The sequence below is a fragment of the Leguminivora glycinivorella genome, chromosome 27, assembly GCF_023078275.1.
Source record: "Leguminivora glycinivorella isolate SPB_JAAS2020 chromosome 27, LegGlyc_1.1, whole genome shotgun sequence".
Taxonomy (NCBI): domain Eukaryota; kingdom Metazoa; phylum Arthropoda; class Insecta; order Lepidoptera; family Tortricidae; genus Leguminivora; species Leguminivora glycinivorella.
Window position 1 is genome coordinate 5,954,896 of NC_062997.1, and position 23,857 is coordinate 5,978,752.

Sequence of the window (23,857 nt, forward strand, 5' to 3'; positions counted from 1 at the left end):
TGTTGCCAACACCGTGACAGCCCATGCAATCTGGCCAAGATGCGTGTGACTGACCCACCCTAGCATTAAAATCGCCCAGAATCATTAAACGGTCTCCTTTGCGAATACTACGCACAGTTTCGCCAAGTTGTTCGTAGAACAGATCTTTTACATCTGGAGACGATGTGAGCGTCGGAGCATAAGCAGAGATTAAGGTGATAAATCCATACCATGATGCGCTCCGACACTCCTCTTGGGGTTTCTATGGTATGTAGTAGCTTGTTCTGAATTGCAAAACCCACTCCGTGCTGTCGCGGCTCAGAGGAATCTCTCCCTTTCCAGAAAAACGTGTAGTTAGATTCGCGTAGGGATCCTTCATCAGGCAGTCTTGTCTCCTGCAAGGCAGCTATCTGCACATTTAATCTTAACAATTCTGTATCTATAATTGCGGTTTTGCGAAGGTTTTGCTCGCAGTTTAAGCTTCCATCGGTGTTCAAAAAGCCTGTCCTCATCGTGCGGACATTCCATGTACCCATGCGCATGGATTGGCGATTTAATTGTTGTTTGTTGGTGTTCTTGTTAGCAGGTGAAACCGATAACGAGACCGACTTTCTAGCAGTTCTACTAGTGCCTCTACCACCCAATAGAAGCAAGTCAGTACCGAGACGGACAAGTACCTAATTGACCGGGGGCTGCCCGGCTTGAAGCGGGCGATAACTTGTCAATGAGCCTACGATGGACCCTCCCACTGTCGAGAGTGACCCCTGGCGTCCGCACTAACGCCTATCTGTTTGGACTTAGAACCGGTAACTGCCACTCTCCGTGTTGTTATCCACTCAGCAAACTGAAGTGGGTGAAGTGACCTCTCCACGGACGCTGCATCGTCTCATGGAAGCACCCTCGATCAGGACACTGGCACCAACTGGACGTCATTATTACCCGGAAAAAAGATCTGTCGGACATGCTCCATACGCACTCGTTTCATAGCGCTGATTGTGATACCGATCACTCTCTTGTAATCACTAAAGCCGCTTTTACTGCCAAAAAAATCCACTCATCTCGCACTATCGGACGTAAAAAGTTAAAAGTGCCAACATCTAGGTCCATCGAAATGGTTGAATCTTACAGCAACCTCTTACGCAGACAAACATCTTGCTGGAATCCAAATATGGACGCCAGTCAGGAATGGACTAAATTAAAAAGTCTGCTCACTGACACCGCAGCCGAGGCATTTGGTTACGTGAAACCGTCAAAACACGACTGGTTCCAGGACAATTTAGACCATCTTCAGCCATTTCTGGACGCCAAGCGAGACGCAGTGTTGCAGCATCGTCTCAGCCCAAACGACAAAACACGACACAAATTGTCCGAAACAAAGTCCGCCTTGCAAAAGAATACTCGTTACTTTGCTAATGCCTATTTTCTTGAAGTCTGCAAAAGTATACAGGCAAGTGCAGCTACGGGTAATTTTGCTGGCGTGTATTCGGGTATAAAGAAAGTTCTTGGCCCCGTTCCCTCGAAAACAGCTCTTCTCAGAGAAGCAGACGGCACTGTTATAACTGACTCAGACCGCCAACTTAAACGCTGGGTGGAGCACTACACTCATCTCTATTCCGAACCCGTTGGAATACATCAGGATGCCATTCGGTTGTTACCTAAAATGCCTATATGGAACGAACTTGACGAAATTCCTTCTATTGCTGAAGTTCAATCTGCAGTGAAACAACTTAAAGTTGGCAAAAGCCCGGGTGGTGACAGCACCCTTGCCGAAATCGTCAAATTGCAATGTGTGACTCCTCTTCTTTACAACTTTTTCATTAAGTGTTGGAATGAGGAATATATACCACAAGATATGCGCGATGCCAACATTATTACGCTCTACAAAGGAAAGGGTGACCGTGGCAACTGCAACTCATACCGCGGTATCTCTTTGCTAAGCATTGTCGGGAAACTGCTAGGTCGTGTCATCTTGACCAGGTTACAGAAACTGGCAAATCGCGTTTATCCTGAGTCCCAGTGTGGTTTTCGGGCAAACCGTTCAACTACTGACATGATCTTTACTTTGCGTCAGCTCCAAGAAAAGTGCAGAGAGCAGAAGACTCCTTTTCTGGCTGCATTTGTGGACTTAAACAAGGCCTTTGATACGGTGAGTAGGGAGGGTCTGTACACAGTACTACAAAGCATTGGCTGTCCTCCGAGGCTCTTACATCTGATCCAACTCTTTCACCTCGATATGAAAGGCTTTGTTGTCTACAACGGTAACATCTCGGTTCCTTTTGAAATGCGTAGAGGAGTTAGACAGGGTTGCGTGTTGGCGCCTACTTTATTTGGGATATTTTTCTCCGTACTTCTGAAAGTTGCCTTCGGAGATACTACTCAAGGCATACACCTACACACCAGGGCGGATGGTAAACTGTTCAACATTTCACTCTTAAAATCCAAGAGGTACCGCGAGGAATTGTATGTTGACAGTTTACTATTTGCCGATGACGCTGCCTTTGTCGCTACGTCTCCGGAGGAGCTTCAGAGTATGGTAGACAAATTCAATGCGGCGTGCAGACTCTTTTCTATGTCCATTAACGTCAAAAAGACAGTCATAATGGCTCAAGGCACAAATCGTGACCCAACCATACAGTTGGATGATCTGCCTCTGGAGGTTGTTGAAAGTTTCTGCTACCTGGGTTCAACCGTGACCAATAATCTGTCACTGGATGCAGAGATTAACATCCGTATCGGTAAGGCATCCACGATGTTTGGGAGGCTCAGTACAAGAGTATGGGACAATAAACATCTTACAGTAAACACGAAGGTGATTGTTTATCAAACATGTATTTTGTCCATACTCTTGTACGGTTCTGAAACTTGGACGTCGTATGCTAAACAGGAGAGAAAATTAAACAACTTCCATATGCGCTGTCTTCGACGCATTTTAAACATCTCATGGAAGGATCGAGTCACAAACGAGAGGGTACTTAGCATCGCACGTTTACCTAGCATCGCAGCAGTTTTAAAACAGAGACGTCTGCGGTGGTTGGGACACGTGCATAGGATGGAGCCCCCTCGTTTGCCACGTAAGACTCTCCTGAGTGAAATAGCGCACGGGAAACGACCGGTTGGGAGACCAATGCTTCGTTTCAAGGATAGTGCGAAACGAGACATGTTATCCTTCCGGATCGATCCCAGCGCTTGGGAAAAGGAGGCAGAAGACCGCGACCACTGGAGGAAAACCCTGGGCCACGGAGTTGCTGCCCACGATGAAGCATGGTTCAACCTCCTTCACTCTAGGCGAACACTGAGACACCAACGCGCTGATTTACCACCTTCGTCATCTGGCATGATATTCTCCTGCCAGTTGTGCGGCCGCGGCTGCCGCTCTCGCATCGGACTTACCAGTCATTTGCGTAAATGCCGCAATCTTACGGACGCTGCTTAATACATCATATAATTGATGTCAAAGGCCCATGATGATGATGAGAATAACCTAACCACAAAATTAAAATTTTGAAAAAACCCCCGACTGCGCCATAGTAGACCGATTTTCATTAAAACATGGCTAAGAACACTCCCGACTAACTCAGCTTTCAGACAAAAAAAACTAAATCTAAATCGGTTCATCCGTTCGGGAGCTACGATGCCACAGACAGACACACACACAGACAGACAGACAAACAGACAGACAGACAGACAGACGGACAGACAGACAGACAGACAGACGGACAGACAGACAGACACGTCAAACTTATAACACCCCTTCGTTTTTGCGTCGGGGGTTAAAAAATCCATGACAGAAACAAATATCTGTGCTCATCACCCAAATAAATGCTCTTACCGGGATTCGAACCCGGGACACCTAACGCCTAAAACACCTAAAATGATTATTTCTTTACAGAGAAGACCTGGAACACAAAATCATCAAATTTAACGACAACGGGACAATATCGGCCATCCCCCGCCACCCCCTCAGCTGGGTCGATGAACTCTCTGAGGGGAATAAGGAGGATGATCTCCTGTTCCTGCCTAACATCGCTTTATTGGTAAGTGTAGCTTAACCTTTACTCAATTTATTTATTTATTTATTTAAACTTTATTGCACAATATAACAAATAAAGTACAAATGGCGGACTTAATGCCTAATGACATTCTCTACCAGTCAACCAACAGGCTAAACAGAAAGAGTAGTGGGTGCAGGCTTTAAAAAAAAAGGTAACTGAAAATGAAACATAAATGTAGCAAATAATACATATTGTCAATAATAAACTATACACACATATATATCTATAAAATTACATCGATATAGTTCTAAAAAAACCATACACCTGCGATATAACCCGAGGGTTAAGACAATACGGTAGGGGTCAATTCTCCATACAAACGCTCTCGACTATTTCCTCCCTAGTTTTTGAAGATAGAGCAATGATTTTTTCAACACAGATTGTTATTATTTTTATCTGTGTCGGACCGTTTTTATTTTTTTGATATTCTGCTTTTTAAAGATTCTAGAGCCAATCAAAAATTTCCAAAAACGGCCTTTTTCATTGTGGCGCAAAAAAAGGTGTGATACTCAAGATTGGTAACAATTAACCAAAAATGCTAAACGGTCCGACATAGATTATTTCATTGTTATTCAGATTCTCAAATTTCGTTCCGATTGATTAAGTTTTGAAGGAGGAAAGAGTCGAGAGCGGAAGCTCGATTTTAAGGATTTTTTTGAAATATCTTTTGACTGAGTTGTTCTTAATGGACATTTTTTTTTTCGATAAATCTAGTTAATAACACTTGTAAATTTAACTAAAATTCCCAAGTTGAAAGGGAGGCTCCTTTCCATTTTAGCATTTTCGCCACCATTTTGTATGGAATTTGACAGATGACAGCCCACAAGTGGGCCTTAGTAAGTTTCAAAACCACAGAATTAGATTTAGATAGAAGAAACAAGTTCATATATTTGTATAGGGGCCGAGCGTGTCAGATTTTGTACTGAAGTTGTTACTTGTCTGTGATTTTAAATATGCCTAGGGCACTTGAGTGTTCATAATTTTTGTGTTGTTGCAATTAAATATCACGCAACGAGGCATTATCAATGTTTTTGTTGACTTTAACTTACAAAAATTGACGCCACAAAGCTGCAAGCTGCGATTAAAGACGGACAACTCAGTGGATTTCACTGAGTTCATTTGACACGCTAAGTAGGATACGTTTGCTTGATCTATGGTATATATGACATCTGTGTTCAAAACTATGACATGTCAATCGCATATCGAACACTCAAAGCGCGTTTCGTAATAGAATAGCAATAGGCTACTTGCCCTAGTCAAATCAGCTTCTTTTTAAGAACTGTCAAAACGAATTTCAACGTTTAGGTAATATGGAATTAATATGAAATCGAATTGAGTGACGCATGGTCAACTCAGTTACTATATTTCTACCTGACTTAATAGATAGAAATTGGATTTAAAAATAACTTCTGTCCATGTTTTCCTTATATTTATCTGATGCTTTACTTCGTGCATAGTATAATTAATTTTTCCCCTCACTAGCTCGGAAACACGTGTTTTGTCCTTTGATACCAGCGGGTAAAAACGCATTTTATCCACTAGTGGGTAAAGTGATTTAACCTTGAATAAAGTCAAATTAACTGCTTTAAAATTGATAAAAGTAGGTGAATCTAATAATATATATTGCGTATTTATTGGGTACAAAATTATAAATAAAAACAATAATACTAATCATAATTTAAACCTTAATCTAAAAACAAATACCTAACTAAACTAAAAATATTAAAAACTAGGTGAACTCCTTAGGCATGGTGCCGTAGACACTGGCAGCATTTCCTCGCTGAATAGCTAGGCTTATTCTTTGGGCGAGGAAGCTGCCAGCCCTACGGTCACCGCTGACCTCTGACAGTTTTTTGGATAGTTCCTTAAATAAATTTAAGGCGTTCGGACCCCACGGGCCAAGGGTCTCAACGCCAAAAGGTACGAAATTGTATTCGGCGCCAAGACCCTTGTATTTCGTTTTCTTTAATTTTTCGGCCGCTTCAGCCGCTGCGCCGACCTTAAAAGATGTGCCGTGGAGATGAGACGGGGCTAGGGTGTCTACACATGTGGCGTCCCACACCAGTACCCGTCCCAGCTTCCACGGAATTAGTGTCATTCCGTCCGGTCTCTTACCATCATCTCTTAAAATACCGGGGGGCTCGAGAAGAGCAGGCACATTGACACTGGCAAGAGACCGGCGGAGGATAGCGAGAGTGGAAAACCACTAAAAACAAAGAGGTCTATCTGAAGTTTGCAAAACTGAGGGCTGAGGTGAAAGAACGGATAGCTACTGCTTACGACACCTACATTGGCCGAATTCAGCGCGAAGTGAGGTCCAATCCTAGTGTTTTTTGGCAGCACTTAGACAGCCTAAAGACCAGGGGAGGGTTCGTCAGCAGTGTTAAGTACGAGGGGAAGGAATTTGCTGGAGCTAAAATAGCTAGTGCGTTTGCGAGTTACTTTTCGGGTGTATTTTTGCCTGACACTCCGCTTCTTGACCCTAACGTGCCCGGTACCGAAGATATTAGTCACAATGCCAACTACATCCATATTGATTCAATATCAATTGAAGAAGTTGAATTAGGAATAAAGCGGCTAAAATCCAGCTGCGCTTTAGGGCCGGACAGCTTGCCAGCGTATGTTGTAAAGGGGTGTTCGGAGTACCTGAAAACACCTTTACAGTATATCTTTAATCTGGCGCTTGACACTCGATCTTACCCACTTCAATGGAAGGTTTCGAGAGTGAGGCCTATTCCAAAGGCAAAGGATGCTACTTTAGTCGAGAATTACAGGCCCATAGCGGTCCTTTCCACCCTGGCTAAGCTCTTTGAGTCCATACTCCACCGAAGTTTATCCTCTCAAGTGAAACCATTTTTATGTGACGCTCAACATGGATTCAGACATAGCCGCTCGGTCAATACAAATCTGCTGATCTTGGTGGATAGCATTTCCGAGCACCTGGATAGAGGCATACAAGTCGATGTTCTCTACTTTGATTTCACAAAGGCCTTCGATCGCGTAGATAACGATGTGTTGCTGACGAAACTTGGTAAAATTGGCTTCTCTCCTGCAATGCTGTCATTTTTCGCAAGTTATCTGCGTGATCGGAAGCAGTATGTCCAGCATGGATGCTTTGTCTCGGCCCCATATCACACCCGGTCGGGCGTTAGTCAAGGCTCCATTTTAGGACCATTCCTGTTCGGGATCATGGTAAACGATCTCCAGTCGGTTCTTCGGTCAGCTCAGTGTCTTCTGTACGCAGATGACTTAAAATTAGTATATGGAGTACAAGGAAATACCGACTGTGAGTCGTTGCAAAGGGACATCGACTTGGTCTTTCGGTGGAGTATAGACAACAAGTTACGTTTCAACCCTGCTAAGTGCTGTGTCTGCTCCTTCACTCGAGGTCATAAACCGATTCGTGCCCTTTATATGCTTGGCTCTGAGCCCATCAATCGTGTCTTCTCTGCAAAGGATCTGGGCGTGGTTTTCGATACGCGGCTTACTTTTCACGAGCACATTATATCTCTCGCTTCTAACTGCTATCGAAGACTAGGCTTTGTGATCCGAAACCTTCAATGCTTTCACGATCCGGTAGCTATCAAGCTCGTGTATAATGCCTTAGTTAGGAGCAAATTGGAGACATCGGCTATCGTTTGGCATCCTTACGAATCGACGTACGCGTTGCTACTTGAAAAGGTTCAAAAGGCCTTTTTAAGATTCTTATATAAGAAGGTGTTCGGGTACTTCCCATATCTTTACCCGACAAAATTTCTTTTGGGAACCCTCGGGTATAACTCTCTGGAGGTCCGACGCAACCTGAGCCTGATAACCATGGCATGTAAGACCCTGCGCGGTGAGTCGGACTGCCCCGAGCTTGTGAGTCGGCTAGTGCGACTGCGGGTGCCGGACGTCCCTCGGATACCCCTCCGGCCGCGGCGCCGCGATCTGTTGGCGGTGCCGGCGGCACGCACCGGGTCGCGCATGAACTCCCCTCTGCTCCGCGCCCTCTCACAACTGAATGCGCTATTGGCATCAGCACCAGAGTGCGACCTGATTGCTTGGCGATGGACGGCAGTGAGAAATGAATGCCTGAGATTCTGCGAGATGATGGATGCTAGGCCGTCTTCAACTGGACATTAGTGTAATTAAATAAATGTGAATAGTAGGATAAATGTGTTAATGTAAATATTGTTATATTCTAGTTTCGTGACGCATTAGTTTTAACTGTAATGTCATGTAAACATTTGTAAATAAAAATAAAATAAAATAAAAAAAAAATCATTGACAGCGGCGTGTCTGGAGAAACGGCCTGCGCTCCTTTGGCAGGAAAGCCCGTGGTGTCCGAAGGCGTCGACGTCAGTGCCACAGGGGCACCTATGTGGAGCACAGACCCGAACGCCAAGTCGCAGGCAGGTAGCAACGCGGAGGGTGTGAGGTTCAAGAAAGGTTCCCGTATTTACCGACGGGAAAGCGTGAAGCCAGGCGCCGGATTCCCTGGCACTTGCAGCTAAAAGTCTCGCGCGTGCTGAACCTGTGCTGCGGCCCAAGAGAGAGTCGTAATATAATATAATATCTAATAATAAAGATGATTTACCACCCGTGGAACTACTGGAAGCAGTGATAAACGCATTTTTTGCGTTTAAGTTTCCTCGCAACAGTGAGGGGAAAAGTTTTGTGGTACACTCGGGTGCAAATGTATTTTACTTCTCGTGTGTTAAAAAACTCGCAAGTTCAGGATTCTATTCTCAAACCACTCGCTTCGCTCGTGGTTCAACTATAGAATCCTGTCACTTGCTCGTTTTTCAATTCCACACTCGGCGTTAAAATACAACTTTGCCCCCTTGTATAACAAATAACTATTATTTTAAGTACAGTCAAGTTCCCTATTGAATTTATGTAACATATAGATGCAGGTGTATGCTGCTTTTAAAAAAAAAGTTATGAATTAAAAAACGTTTCCTATAAATAGACCGAAGTTCACGGAATCCAATAAAAACACGGTGTATATCTCAAAAACATTTAGGCTTCATGTAAGTATAGGCTGCTTTTTCCGCTAACAAAGTTGCAATAATAAATAATAACTTTAAAGGTGCGACCACACTGCTGTTTTAAAAACGGTGACGGTACGGAATCGAAGTGACGCATTGTATCCGTACCGTTTTTACCGCATGCTCCCCACACCGCTGCTCGGAAAACGGCGACTGTACGGAAACGCGCGACATGCCTCATACGAAAGTCACTGCGTTTCCGTAATGTAAAATACCCTATAATGGACGGTGATGCCATTATGGACAAAAAAACACAAATCCTTAAAAATAAGTATCTAAAGTTAGTTTCTAAAAACTGACGGCAATGTACCATAGACTAGAGTTGTAGAGCTGTTTCATTTTGAAGTTTCAATTAATTTGGTTTTTTCTGAAGGATTTGGCGACAAGATAAAATTCACCACTTTACTGAAAAAAATATCAAGACGAATTCTTAGTAATGTTGCTAAGAGAATTGAGTTCATGTATAAAATAATAAAAAAATAATACTCGGTGTAAACTTGAATGAGTTTTACTTTCGGCATTAAGCATGAGATAAGGTATAAAACATACTAGTTTGTTGCTCCAAAGATATAAAGAAATAGCGTTATTTTGCGAGTGTCTATTACTGGAGCCAAAAAACTGCGTACCTCCTATGATGGACAAGGAACAATTTACAAAACCAAAATTTACAAGAAACAATCCTGTGTTAAAATAACCCAAACTAATTTTATTTATGTTATATAAAATTGACTCATTGAGTATCAGTCAAGTAAAATTTTAAACTTATTTCACTGTCCATAATGGGGGATCCATTACTGGAGAACTGCCGTCCATAATTGGAGAAAAACCACCTAGTTTTAATTTGTTAACTATGAAGAAACCAATAGGAGTATCTATTCTGCAATACGCTTGAAATGTAAAAGAAGAATAAGAATAAGAATAACTTTATTGCCCATTGCCCATAAAAGGATAGGACATTCAAGATTTAACACGGTTAGCGGTAGAATTTTTACATTTATCAGTGAAATACCAAAAACACGCGAAAATTTTTCTTAAACTGTCCATGATTGGGTCCGTTACCTTACGGTCTGCATATTTTGAGCAGCGGTGTGGGGAGCATGCATGCATGTAAAAACTACGGGTTATTACGATGCGTCACTGCGATTCCGTACCGTGACCGTTTTTTAAGCAGCGGTGTGGTCGCACCTTAAAGTCCTGAATACAAATAACTTGTGAACATTCCCCTCATAATTTTGTACTATAACAAGACATAAAGTTTATACAAAATGATCCTGACCAATAATGAGGCATCCAATTCGAAAATGACTATAATCTTCTACAAAATAACATATCAAGTATGTATTCATTAAATTGCTACGCCAAGTGACCTTTTACGATATGTACTCTTTATTATACTGTGCCTTTAATGTGACGTTCTACGTCTATAGCACCCTTATGAAATAAGGCCCTATTACGGTCATTTGGTCTATTTGTATGGCCAACCTAGGCTCCAGAAAGGGGGGAGGGGGCATGACCCCCATCATCATATAAGTATTTGTATATTAGACCGCCTGTTGTCTGTTTATAATCATTTGTTTTGTCTCCGCTGTATCTTTTGCTGAGGTGTGCCAATAAAGAGTATTCTATCTATCTATATATATATCGTTGTCTGAGTACCCACAACACAAGCCTTCTTGAGCTTACCGTAGCACTGGATCAATCTGTGTAAGAACGTCCTATAATATTTATTTATTATTTATTTATTTATAACCTTATTGAAGGATCCTTTTGCGCTTGTAAGCCACATATGACGAAAGATCGGCGGTAGAATATTCTAGATGCTGATGGCACAAGTTACATCATCTAAGTTTATACGATAGGTTATTTATGTCATTTGCAATCATGTTTAGAAGGCATAGTAGGTTTGATGACCCTTATAATGTTAAAGGTATACTATACACCGTATTTTTTTTGTTTTCCGTTAAATTCGACATGTTAGGTTCGTTATCAGGAACCACCCCGTATATCACTTTTATTTAAATTCGCAAAAAAAATTTTTTCATCGTTTTCGTACATAATAAATGAATTAATTAGTGTGAGAGACCCTTAAGAATAATATTCAAGTTAGTGTCAAGTGATTGACGGCACATGTCAAAACAAATAACATTAGGAATCAGTAAAGGCTATCACACACGTGTTCAGTAATTATCTTTTCCCCTCACTAGCTCGGAAACACGTGTTTTGTCCTTTAATACCAGCGGGTAAAAACGCATTTTATCCACTAGTGGGTAAAGTAATTTGACCTTGAATAAAGTCAAATTAATTTCTTTAAAACTGATAAAAGTAGGTGAATCTAGTTATAAAGATGATTTACCACCTGTGGAACTACTGGAAGCAGTGATAAACGCATTTTTTGCGTTGTAGTTTCCTCGCTATAGTGAGGGGAAAAGTTTTGTGTTACACTCGGGTGCAAATGTATTTTACTTCTCGTGTTTTAAAAAACTCGCAAGTTCAGGATTCTATTCTCGAACCACTCGCTTCACTCGTGGTTCAACTATAGAATCCTTTCACTTGCTCGTTTTTCAATTCCACACTCGGCGTTAAAATACAACTTTGCCCCCTTGTATAACAAATAACTATTATTTTTTTAATAACTCGATAACCATAAGAGTTAAGACGCTAGTTTCTTAGAGAAATTAATTATATTTAATCTAAAGAACCTTCCCTTAAAGTTAACGGAATTCAATAAAAACAGGGTGAATTATACAAAAAATAAAGATCTCGACGAATTGAGAACATCCTTTTTTTTTAGAAGTCGGTTAAATACTTATATTACATCCATGGCTCATGAACAAATATCTGTGCTCATCACACAAATAAATACCCTTACCGGGATTCGAACCCAGGACCGCGGCTGAGCAGACAAGGTCACTACGCGCTAAGCCAGACCGGTCAGTCACTGGGCATATTTTACATCATCATCATCAACATTTCAGCCATTAAGACGATGCGGTAGGGGTCAATTCTCCATACAAACGCTCTCGACTATTTCCTCCCTGGTTTTTGAAGATAGAACAATGATTTTTTTCAACATAGATTGTTATTATTTCTATCTGTGTCGGACCGTTTTGATTTTTTTGATATTCTGCTTTTTAAAGATTCTAGAGCCAATCAAAAATTTCCAAAAACGGCCTTTTTCATTGTGGCGCAAAAAAAGATGTGATACTCAAGATTGGTAACAATTAACCAAAAATGCTAAGCGGTTCGACATAGATTATTTCATTGTTATTCAGATTCTCAAATTTCGTTCCGATTGATTAAGTTTTGAAGGAGGAAAGAGTCGAGAGCGGAACCTCGATTTTAAAGATTTTTTTGAAATATCTTTTGACTGAGTTGTTCGTAATGGACAATTTTTTTCGATAAATCTAGTTAATAACACTTGTATATTTAACTAAAATTCCCGAGTTGAAAGGGGGGCTCCTTTCCATTTTAGCATTTTCGCTACCGTATCCTCTTAATCGCCCACTGCTGAGCATAGGCCTCCCTTCGTGTACGCCACTTATCCCGGTCCTGGGATTCGATTACATAGATAGATAGATAGATGATTTATTCCACGAAAAAAATTACAATATAAGTTTGCGTTTCTGTACAAAAATACACGGTGGGAACGAGTATACCGACAGACTTTAACAACAGCTTCCTGGTGACATTACAAGTAAATATTGTTATATCAACATTGGTCCAATACCGACATTTTAACTAAGTTAATTTCTGGAACAAAAAAAATCAATTAACGATGGTCTTCCTTGTGAACAAATCCTAAGTCTAAGGAGTGATAAAGAAAACTATAGGTACATTTCACGAACGGCTCCGACAAGATACGAGATAAGAGACGAGTGAACTTCAGTATGACACTTGATTTTTTACGAGTTCAAGCGTTTAAGACAACAAACGTCGACTTTCGCCGCCATATTAGTGTGATCCATAGACTTAGAGACAATACGACGAAATTAAAAATACGTTTGGAGTATGTAGAATGTTCCTGACAGCAGACAAGAACCTACGTAATTTGGTCGGGATGGTACATAAGAAAAAATGAGACTATGTAAGTTCAATAAGAGGACCTCATCTAGCATCCAGTTATAATAGATAGACGGCGGGATTATAATGTTTTGTTGATATTTTTTACCTATGACTTAATTTTGGTATTACTATTTTATCAAAATAAGAAATTTAAATTCTTTTTACCAAAGGTTGGATTTGGTATTTTTTGTTATTAATTAATGGGATTATTGTAATTTATAAATAACTAAAAACTATGTACTTTTTTTTCAATTAGAGTTAGTCCAAGATAAGTTGGCAAAGATTTTAACAGACCCGCATGTGTAAACGTAATAGTTTCATAGAAGTTTGATACCTATTTGAAATATCATTTGCACCGGCGGGGCTGTCAAAATCACTGCCAGCTTATAGCTTGATACGACTATCAAAATTTGAGTTCAAAATCGACACATTAGTCGTAACGCAAGATAACTAGACTACGTATGAGTTAGGAAAAAAATACGGTTTACCACATACTTTTTATTATTATAATAAATTTTCGAAATGCGAGCCTTCATTTGCAACACAAAGAGCTAATCGTAATCTGATTTGATGATGTAATAAGAAATTACTATTTCTTATTTCATCCGAAGCTGTCATGATCCGTGCCAATAATTCTTCTCTTGTATTTACCGGCCTTGCGTACACCTTGTCCTTCAACGTTCCCCAAAAAAAAAAAGTCTAAAGGGGTGAGGTCGGGTGATCTGGCCGGCCAGGCTACCGATTCACTTCCACGTCCTATCCAGCGGCGAGGATATGCTTGATCCAACCAATTTCGCACTTCACGGCCAAAGTGGGGTGGAGCGCCGTCATGCTGAAACCACATAGTGCGTCTGGTTTGCAAATCGATGTCTTCTAGCAAAATATTCAATTCATTCCTCAAAAAATTTAAATAATTTGCGGAATTCAAGCGTGGTGGAATCTCAATTGGGCCGATCAGAACATTATCAAGGATCCCAGCCCACAAATTAACGGAAAATTTGTGCTGGTAAGAATGTACCCACTTTGCCTTTGGATTTTCTTCAAGCCACATATGCATATTATGCGAATTGAATATTCCTTCCCTGGTAAAGAGGGCTTCATCTGTCCATAGTATTTTTCTTGTAAAATCCGGATCTTCCAAAAGCTTTTGGTGTATTATTTGACAGTAAGCCACCCTGGCTAGCCCATCACCAGGTATTAGTCCTTGAACTTTTCTGTAGTGATATGGACGAAGGCCATACCTTTTCCATACAAGTAAGACAACTCTGTAGTTCACATTCACAATTCTCGCTACTGCTCTAGAAGATAACGTGGGATCTTCGACAATTAAATTCATGATCCGGTTTTCTGTACGCAAGTCTAAATTAATTGCTCTTTCTGCATGCCCCGCTTTTAAGCCCTTTTCACGAATTTGTCTATGAATACTTGCAAAAGTAGTATGGTGCGGAGTGCGACGATTAGGAAATCGTCTCCTATATTCGGCAACTGATCTGCGTCCATTTCCGTTACAGAATCCATATACAAAATGAATATCCGCTATTAGGTTATTACAATAATGTTGCGGCATAATAACTTATTATTTTGACTTTGGTGACAATCGGTTATGATTTTATTGTCATAATATGTCAAGAACGTTTCCTAACTGATTAAAGGCCAGTAAACGTACACAACCAGAAAAGTCTGCATATCGTTGAGAACAGGTGGTAAAACATAAGACCAAACTAATAGAGATAATATTATTCTAACTTTTAAGGATATCTTGAGCACAGCTACGTTCATACAGAGCAATCGTTACGTTCGAGTGCTAAGTTATGGCAGCCATAAGTACTTAACACATAATCCTCAATAATTAAAACTCTTTGCTGTTGAAACTCAACTATTAACAAAAAGTTTCACAAAATGATTAGGACTGGCAGGCAAGTTTGCTATTACCGTATTTAAACTTCGTGTGTGCATCCTTGTGCGGATGGTTACGTCACATTATAAAGGCGTGGTACCATGGACATTTTTCAGCATGCGAATTACTGAAATATTTTAATATCTCAAAAACTAAGGCTTTAACTAGCAATGTTTGTATGAACTTTTTGAGTCGAAATGGGCCCTAGAAGCGTTAGTTAAAATCTGTCGGTATACTCATTTCCACCGTGTATAAGAATTCCATCATGATCGTCATAAAATTAAAAACTTAGAGATAACAGGAATAATATTAATAATAAATCATCATATTGTGTCCCCCAATAAGGATCGTCATTTTCTAAAATTAAACAATAAAACAAATTAATAAAAATTAAAATTAAAAATTAATTAACATAAGTATGCAAATACTTACAAATCAAAATATGCTTACCATAAAATATCATACTTACCATAAACTATGTACATCTATTCGTTTTATTACTTCGATAGTTTTGACCATGCAGTAATAAAACAGTAAAATAATATGGAATGGGTCACTGACTTCAATAAAATATAGCAAGGCCTGTTTAAATTATTGAGTTTACTACGCTTCTCTGTTAATATAGACATAAAACTATAAAATGTTATACCTATACCTACTTACATGTATTTTTTTTTTACTACTTGTCGACTGTAATCTGTCAATTAGACACCAGTGACACCACAGACTAAACTATAAGTGCTAACTTTTCAGTGTTGGATACTCTATGGCAGTTCCGACTCAATTATAATAAGCTCATTATAGTTGACTTTAGTTAACTGTAATAATTTCAAAAATAGAACTTCATACAATTTCTATACTAATTTGCGATACCTGGCAAATTTTCCTGCATCTGAAACACATTTTTTTTTATCTGTCGCGTTATCGGTCAATCAGAGACGGTTATTACAAACAATTGGTTGCTAGGTAATTCGATGTTGATACAACGGTGAACGACTCTATTAACATTAATTTTAACTTGCATGAATGATGATATTTCCGTCCATTGATGATGAATATGATGACTCGTAGAAAAAGTATTGTTATACAATAGTGATATAATTAAGCTTTTCACTCTCGTACCGTACTATTAGGCCACTCAGCAAGCTTCGTGGCCTAAACATGGTACTCGACTGAAAAGCTTTGTATTATATCACGATTGTATAAAATACTATTATTAGATAAAAACTTGATTGTAAACTGAAATAGATACCATACACCAAATAAAAAGCGATCAAGCCCACTGGTGGCGAAGCCGGGAATCGAACCCGGGTCTCCAGCTAACGCACACTACACTTGAGAAATTTCGACGGGTACCTCGGCGGTCGATGTGGTGTAACGGTTTAGCACGTCAGCCGCGTTAGCTGGAGACCCGGGTTCGATTCCCGGCTTCGCCACCAGTGGGCTTGATCGCTTTTTCTTTGGTGTATGGTATAATACGCCTATTTCAGTTTATAATTTATATATAGTAGTGTTACTACTTAAAAAAATTAAAAAATATTTAATAAAATAATTTGATTTGTTCCCTACATCGAAAAACTTGATTGCTTTTATTTTACAAATGTCGTAGTGGATTTTCAATCTGAAGGTCGTCAGTTCAAATACTGGCGAGTGCCGGAGAAATGAACAATTTGGAACTTATTACGCAGAATATCATTTTCATTTGATGTTACCAATATATTTTTTTATGAATTGAAGCAATTTTGAGAAATATAAGACCTTGTGCCTAAAATAAGGCCCAATTCTTAAATGTCAAATTATTGTAACAAAAAATCTAGGTACAGACTTTAATAATATAAAAAAAAATATTTTGAGTTAAAATTCATAGTTTTTATTTTATTTAATCACAAATAAGGTGGGCCTCAGTTATTTTTTGGTCACGGAGAGTAGATTCATCATTCAGTCATAAGACTTAGTTTCATAAGTCATAAGGTTAATGTGGCATCAGTACTGTAACTACTGAAACTAGATAAATCAAATTATACGTTTAATCTTTTAATTGTACCCAAAATTGCGTATATTTCTTAATATTCAACTTTTTCCTTCCAGAGCATAGCAGACGTTGTAGCCAAGCAGTCTATGCTCACTCGCTTCGGCCTCAACAACCTAATATCCATCGGCAACATCCAGCCCTTAGTCCAGATGACAGCCAAGGAGTTCATGATGGGGTACAAGTCTAATCTCATGACGCTGGGCAACACTTTCATGCCGGGCTGGATTTCTTTTGACAAGCTGGGCCTTATTGACAGAGTAAGTAATTTTGTGATATCTTTTTTTTTCATCTTACTTATTATTATTTTCAAGCTCGGTTTCACTGTCAGACGTGATATCGTTTGATCAAAGCATTCACGAATTTATAGATATCCACTGTAGCGAAATGTGAAGTGAATTAGCCACAAGATTACAGTACACCAAACATGTGCTCTTCGCAATATTGCTGGATTTACCACGCTTACCACTTCGTTTCTTTGGAAAGATAGCCTAATCCTAATACATAACTTTTTTTTCATTTCATTTATTTCAACACTTAAATAATGTGCGTAATTTTTTCTTTCGGAAGTTATGATACTTATATTATTTTATTTAAAATTTTTATTTACATGAACATATTTACATAATTATATAAAAAACTAAGACTAAACTTAAAAGCTAGCTAATGTCTAACACAGGCTCTTGGGGCATTGTACCAAGGACACTGGCGACATTTCCTCGCTGTATCGCAATGCTGATACGTTGTGCGAGGAAGTCGCCAGCTCTTCGGTCGCCAGTTAGGTACCTCAACCAGACAGATGCTTCGCGATTTCTGTGTGCAACTTGTTTAAAAATTAAAGAGAAGAAGTGTTCCCATAGAACAAATACGTTTTTTTTTCTACTGACAAGTAGGCGCCTCTAATCATAACTGTGTCCATTTTTCATCAGAACACCTACCTACTTATTCGTTTTAAAACAAAGCCCTCTTCCAGATGTACGATTTCAAAGGAGACTACGAGACTATCTACACTGGTGAGGCTGATGTCCGGGACTCCGGTCTTATCGACACGTACCGCGGATCCAAAGACCTCCCACAGTGGCAGGGAAGCCACTGTTCTAACGTGCAAGGCGCCTCAGACGGGACGAAGTTCAGAGGAGGAGTTACAAGGAATGAGTCTCTGCTCTTCTTTAGGAAGAGTTTATGTCGGGCTGCGCCCTTGGTAAGTCTAAGTTTTGGTCATTTTAGTAACAAAATCCATGCCAATTTTAATTTAGAGCCTTAAACCTTTATCAATAAATAGTATGTACCACTTATACGGCCCACACCAAAAAGAGGGAAATAAGTATAGTGACTTCTCAGTTTTTGGACAAAATAAGGCCCATCTCATCTAAACCGCTTAGCCATCGGGCCACGAAAAAAAATAATTTGATTTGTTCTTAGAGTAACAAGATGTTATACTTATTCGATTCAATCTTGATATTTGGAAATTTTCATCAGACTAATTGCAATGCCATATTCTGAATACTAAAAGGTTCATTTAATTCCCAGATCCCAGTGGAAGAAGGAGTGAAGAGTGGTCTGAAAGCGTACATGTACACGTTCCCCGAACATCTGTTCGACAACGGAAAACACATTCCGGAGAACAAGTGCTTCTGCAGGAATGGTAAGTTGTGTCTGAGCAATTTGACGACCTGTCTGGCCTAGCGCGTAGTGACTGCCTGCTAAGCCGCGGTCCCGGGTTTGATTCCCGGTAAGGACATTTATTTGTGTGATGAGCATAGATAACTGTACCTGATTTATGGATGTTTTCTATGTATAAGTATGTATTTATCTATATAAGTAGTTATATCGCCGCCTAGCACGCATAGTACAAGCTTTGCTTAGTTTGGGGCTAAGTTGATCCGTGTAAGTAAGTTGTGTGTTCATAAAAAGAAAATGCATGAAAATTTATTAACAAAGGAAATCATCCAAAATTCATACAAACTTCCTACAAACTGGTAGATACCGCGTTATTTCAACCTGTGTGTATATTGCTCAGCATCCTGTACTCTTCTAACCTACCAATTTTTATCAATTAAGAACGGTTAGCTACGTGATCAGAGTGAAACTTTTTGGGAATTGCTGCTTTACGAAAGTGCTAGGAGTAGATAGCATAAGTGACTTTTAAATTACAATGTCTCTCTTTTCAAGGTATCCAAAACTGTCTCTTTTCTGTAGCGTAAATTTTAATTCCTTGCCAATTTACCCACAAAACTTAACCACCTTTTACTTTCGCAGGAAACTGTCTCCCAGAAGGCCTAATTGACGTCACAGAGTGCTACTACGGGTTCCCCATTGCTCTCTCCTACCCCCACTTCTACAAAGGGGATGACGTGCTGTTTGATAAGGTGGAGGGGCTCAGCCCGAATAAAGAGCTACATGAGACGAGGTGACTATTCTCTTTCGCTTGGTTTAGTAGCAAGTTGGCTGGTTACAAGTCAATTTTCACAAACTTACCAATTCTGAAACTTAATAAGTACATAAAATTACTGTTAGCCCAAAATGTTAATAAAAGTGCCTTATTTGGTATGATGATCAGTAAATGAGTGTGTCAGTATTTTTTTATTTTATTTAGAAGATCTTGACTTAAGCTCAAATTTTAATTTCAGATAAAATATCTTGGTCGATTACTTAATTGTTTGTGAAATTTTCATCATGGTAGAACATGGAGCAAACAAAGTTCAAATGAAATTTAATAATTCATTATCTGAAGTATTATTTTTTATTTTAGCCAGCACAAAGTTACTGAAGGTTGAACATTATCATTATCATTATCATTATCTTATAGGTTTTGAGGAAAGATGCTACTGCCGTGGCTCTTTATTTACTTCAGCGAATATGTATACAGAGGCGTTACCACTTCCCCAGACAGATACTCCTGATACTTACTAAGTTTACAGTAGCTTTGTCATATTTAATTACCTAGTTTATTAATTTATAAACTGTTTTATCCACAGATTCTGGATCCAGCCAGAATCCGGCCTTCCCCTAGACGTCAGTGCCAAGATTCAAATCAACATGGCGCTCGGAGACATTAGTAAGATCACCAACGCTGACCGCTTCGCTAACTTGTACCTGCCGATGCTGTGGTTTGATATTGTAAGTATCGTCAATATTATCATCAGCAAAATCCTTTAATACAACTACCAGCTCATTTTTTTTATTCTCTTGCCCAGGCCTATGTCCAGCAGTGGACGTCTTTCGGCTGATATGATGATGATGATGATGATTGCCCACGGCTTCGCTTGTGTGAAATTGTAGAATTTTTATATTAAAGGAAAAAATGGAAAAATTTACGCTTCCGGCGGGACTTGAACCCGCATCCTTTTTGCAATCCGTGCAATGCTCTTACCAATTGAGCTACGGAAGCCACGCCGGACTTCGCAAATCCTTCCATGCCTTTCCTTTTGTACACACGTCTTGGGGTGACGTCTAGAGCCATCTACCGACAGACTATTACATCTTGTAACGGCACTGCACGGGAAGCATGGTCGCGCGATAGACGATAAAATAGCAGGCCGTCCCTGTCGCACTATTTGTAAGTGCGATAGGGACGGCCTGATATTTTATCGTCTATCGCGCGACCATGATTCCCGTGCAGGAGTCTCAAGTTATATTGAGAAGCGTAAATTTTTCCATTTTTTCCTTTAATATAAAAATTGTTTAGAATCGTTAGCAGACGTTTCTGCTTAATAAAAATTAAATTGTAGAATGTTCCATACAAACTTTCACCCTCTATTTTAGGGAAGTGGGTATTTAAAAAGATACAAAATATAGCCTTACATAGGCTAAGGCACTCTTCATTCTTTCAACTATCTTTTTTTTTTTTTATACTACGTCGGTGGCAAACAAGTATACGGTCCGCCTGATGTAAAGCGGTCACCGTAACCTATGGACGCCTGCAACTCAAACAGTGTCACATGCGCGTTGCCACCCCATTAGAAACTTGTACACTCCCTTTTGCTGTGTTAAGTACACAGCAAAAAGGAGTGTACAAGTTCCAAGGAGGGTTCGGGTTGTACTTAAAAAAACACACATGAATTCGTTGGTCTATTTTTCATGAAATACCGACAAACAAACAGACACACACACTTTCCCATTTATAATATTAAACTGTATGGATTGTCACTATTGTTAGTATCATTAACTTCAATAGTGTCAATAGTAAGATTCATATGGCGAATGATAAATTCATAGAAGCAATCCGAGGCTTCAGTAAAATCAGTGACACTTTAGCTAACGTAGGTCTACGTTTACACAAAATGTTACTTTCATAGTACTAACATTATTTGTTAATAACAGCATTTCTTACCTTATCTTCTTACTAGTATGTGGGAATAATGTTTTCCCCTCACTAGCTCGGAAACACGTGTTTTGTCCTTTAATACCAGCGGGTAAAAACGCATTTTATCCACTAGTGGGTAAAGTAATTTGACCTTGAATAAAGTCAAATTAACTGCTTTAAAATTGCTAAAAGTAAGTGAATCTAGTAATAAAGATGATTTACCACCTGTGGAACTACTGGAAGCAGTGATAAACGATTTTTTTGCGTTGTAGTTTCCTCGCTATGGTGAGGGGATAAGTTTTGTGTTACACTCGGGTGCAAATGTATTTTACTTCTCGTGTGTTAAAAAACTCGCAAGTTCAGGATTCTATTCTCGAACCACTCGCTTCGCTCGTGGTTCAACTATAGAATCCTTTCACTTGCTCGTTTTTCAATTCCACACTCGGCGTTAAAATACAACTTTGCCCCCTTGTATAACAAATAACTATTTCTAATTCACATTTTTTTTTCTTTTTTCAGAGAATGTACTCTCTACCGAAGTCCTTGGAAGACCGTTTCAGGATTTACCTCAACGTTCTCCCATTAGTAGAACAAGGAGCATTATACGTACTCTTCTTATCTGGCTCCCTTCTCATCCTTCTCTCCATCTACAGACTTGCCTTTAAAATCATGTTCAAAACCTTCGACGGAAAGAAGAAGCAGAGAAACTACATCATCGCCTCAAACCAGAAAGACAGAGCTAAGAAGCATGAAAACATATACGCTCCTTGCGAAATTGCGCTCAATGATACAGAATCGGACAATTCCGATCCACAATTCGATGAAGAACGGCGGCCATCGTTCTTCAAAACGCACAGTGATAGGTTAAAAGAACTTAGCCATAGATTAAGCGATAAAGTTTACGATTCTGTTGGCAGTGTCAAAGATAGGGTTACAGAAATTATTCATGTGCAAAAAGTTTTTGATAATAGAAAGAATTCACTTATAAACAAAGATGAGTCGTTGACAAATGACGGTTTCAAAAGTGATTCCTCTGGTGATGAGAGGACTGGTAACTATGAAGCCGTCAGGCAATCGGACAGCGAAGATGATTATAGGTATTTAGAAGTTCTAGATGATGGCAGTGAATTTGATGAGCCAGTTAATACATTCCATTTAAAGAGAGGGTCACAGTTCAAAGATTTAGACGCACCTAAAGATGACGTTATGGTACAGATTTCGGATTAGTTTCCTGGTGAATAGATATTTGGTCTTTTGATAAAATATCTGGGGGATTTCAAAGAAATGTAATATAAAGCTTTGGCTTTTTAGGTTTCTGAAAGTATACCTTCTGGTACAGAATCCATAAGGGAACTCTTTGAGTTTGATAATGAGACAATGAGAACGATAGAAATCAAATATGATTTTGATACATGGAAATGTATTCTCAGGAGAAACAGTTTATTAAGGCAGCTTAATGATTACAAAGTTTTACATACATACATACATACAATCACGCCTGTATCCCATAAAGGGGTAGGCAGAACACATGAAACTACTAAAGCTTCAGTGCCACTCTTGGCAAATAAGGGGTTGAAAGAAAACGAAACTGTGGCATTGCAGTGACAGGTTGCCAGCCTCTCGCCTACGCCACAATTTAACCCAAACAAACAAAGATTTACTGGATATTTTATTAGAATCAAAATTTATATCTGCCATGATTTGGACTGTGATAATAGAGCACGAAAATACCATCATGAAAAAAAGAATCTTGCCATACTTACTGAATATTGTATCATTGTATGTGAATAATATTAAACGAATTGGAAATTAGATGACTGATTAAATTGCTCAATTTTAAATATGAGATTGTACGAAGTACTGATTGTATATATTGTAAATAAAAAAAAGTATTATTAATTAGATTATTATTTTATTTTTAATTTTAAGAAACGAGTAACTAGCCTGCTCAACCTAGAATAATTTGTGTAAACTTTTAATTTAATCGATTTTATGCCAGTGACATATTGAAAATGTATTATAGATTGTTTTCGTTATGTTAACTTTATCACCTGCAGTACTGAATTATAATTAAAAAAAAATAGTTATTTTGTGGTTTTCCTCACAAAATGCCCAGACCCTTTTCAGATTGAAAGCCACATAGATCTAATGGTCATATTAATATTTTTTGTAAAAAAAACAACTGGTACAAATATGTCTTCCAATTAATTAGGTACTTAAATAATTCATGACTTAAAATATGTGAGTAGCTAAGTTATGTAATATTAAGAGTAATAAGAAAGACTTTCGTACAAGTTGTTTTAAGTGTTCATTTAAAATAGAATATATTTATTAGAATACATTAACGCTGAAACGAGAATATGTTTATTTATGAACTAGTGGCAATATTTATTTTCTTATAAATAATGTTAATTAAATAAAGCCTGATAAAAACAACCAATTAAAAAAATAAACACAGGCAAGTGGGCCTTATTTAATAAAATAACAAGGCCACTTTTA

General features: G+C 39.0%; 1 protein-coding gene across 2 annotated transcripts in view; it reads left to right on the forward strand.

The window, feature by feature from the left end:
- Window positions 1-23,626, forward strand: part of LOC125240180 (scavenger receptor class B member 1-like) — a 144,416-nt gene extending 120,790 nt beyond the window's left edge. For both annotated transcript variants that reach the window (XM_048148002.1, XM_048148001.1), the window contains 7 exons: window positions 3,869-4,013; window positions 17,112-17,312; window positions 18,026-18,253; window positions 18,583-18,697; window positions 19,312-19,462; window positions 20,031-20,172; window positions 21,878-23,626. In XM_048148002.1, the coding sequence (XP_048003959.1) occupies window positions 3,869-4,013; window positions 17,112-17,312; window positions 18,026-18,253; window positions 18,583-18,697; window positions 19,312-19,462; window positions 20,031-20,172; window positions 21,878-22,585 (1,690 nt within the window). In that variant the 3' untranslated portion in view covers window positions 22,586-23,626. The remainder of the gene's footprint in view (window positions 1-3,868; window positions 4,014-17,111; window positions 17,313-18,025; window positions 18,254-18,582; window positions 18,698-19,311; window positions 19,463-20,030; window positions 20,173-21,877) is intronic.
- The last annotated feature ends 231 nt before the right edge of the window (window positions 23,627-23,857 follow it).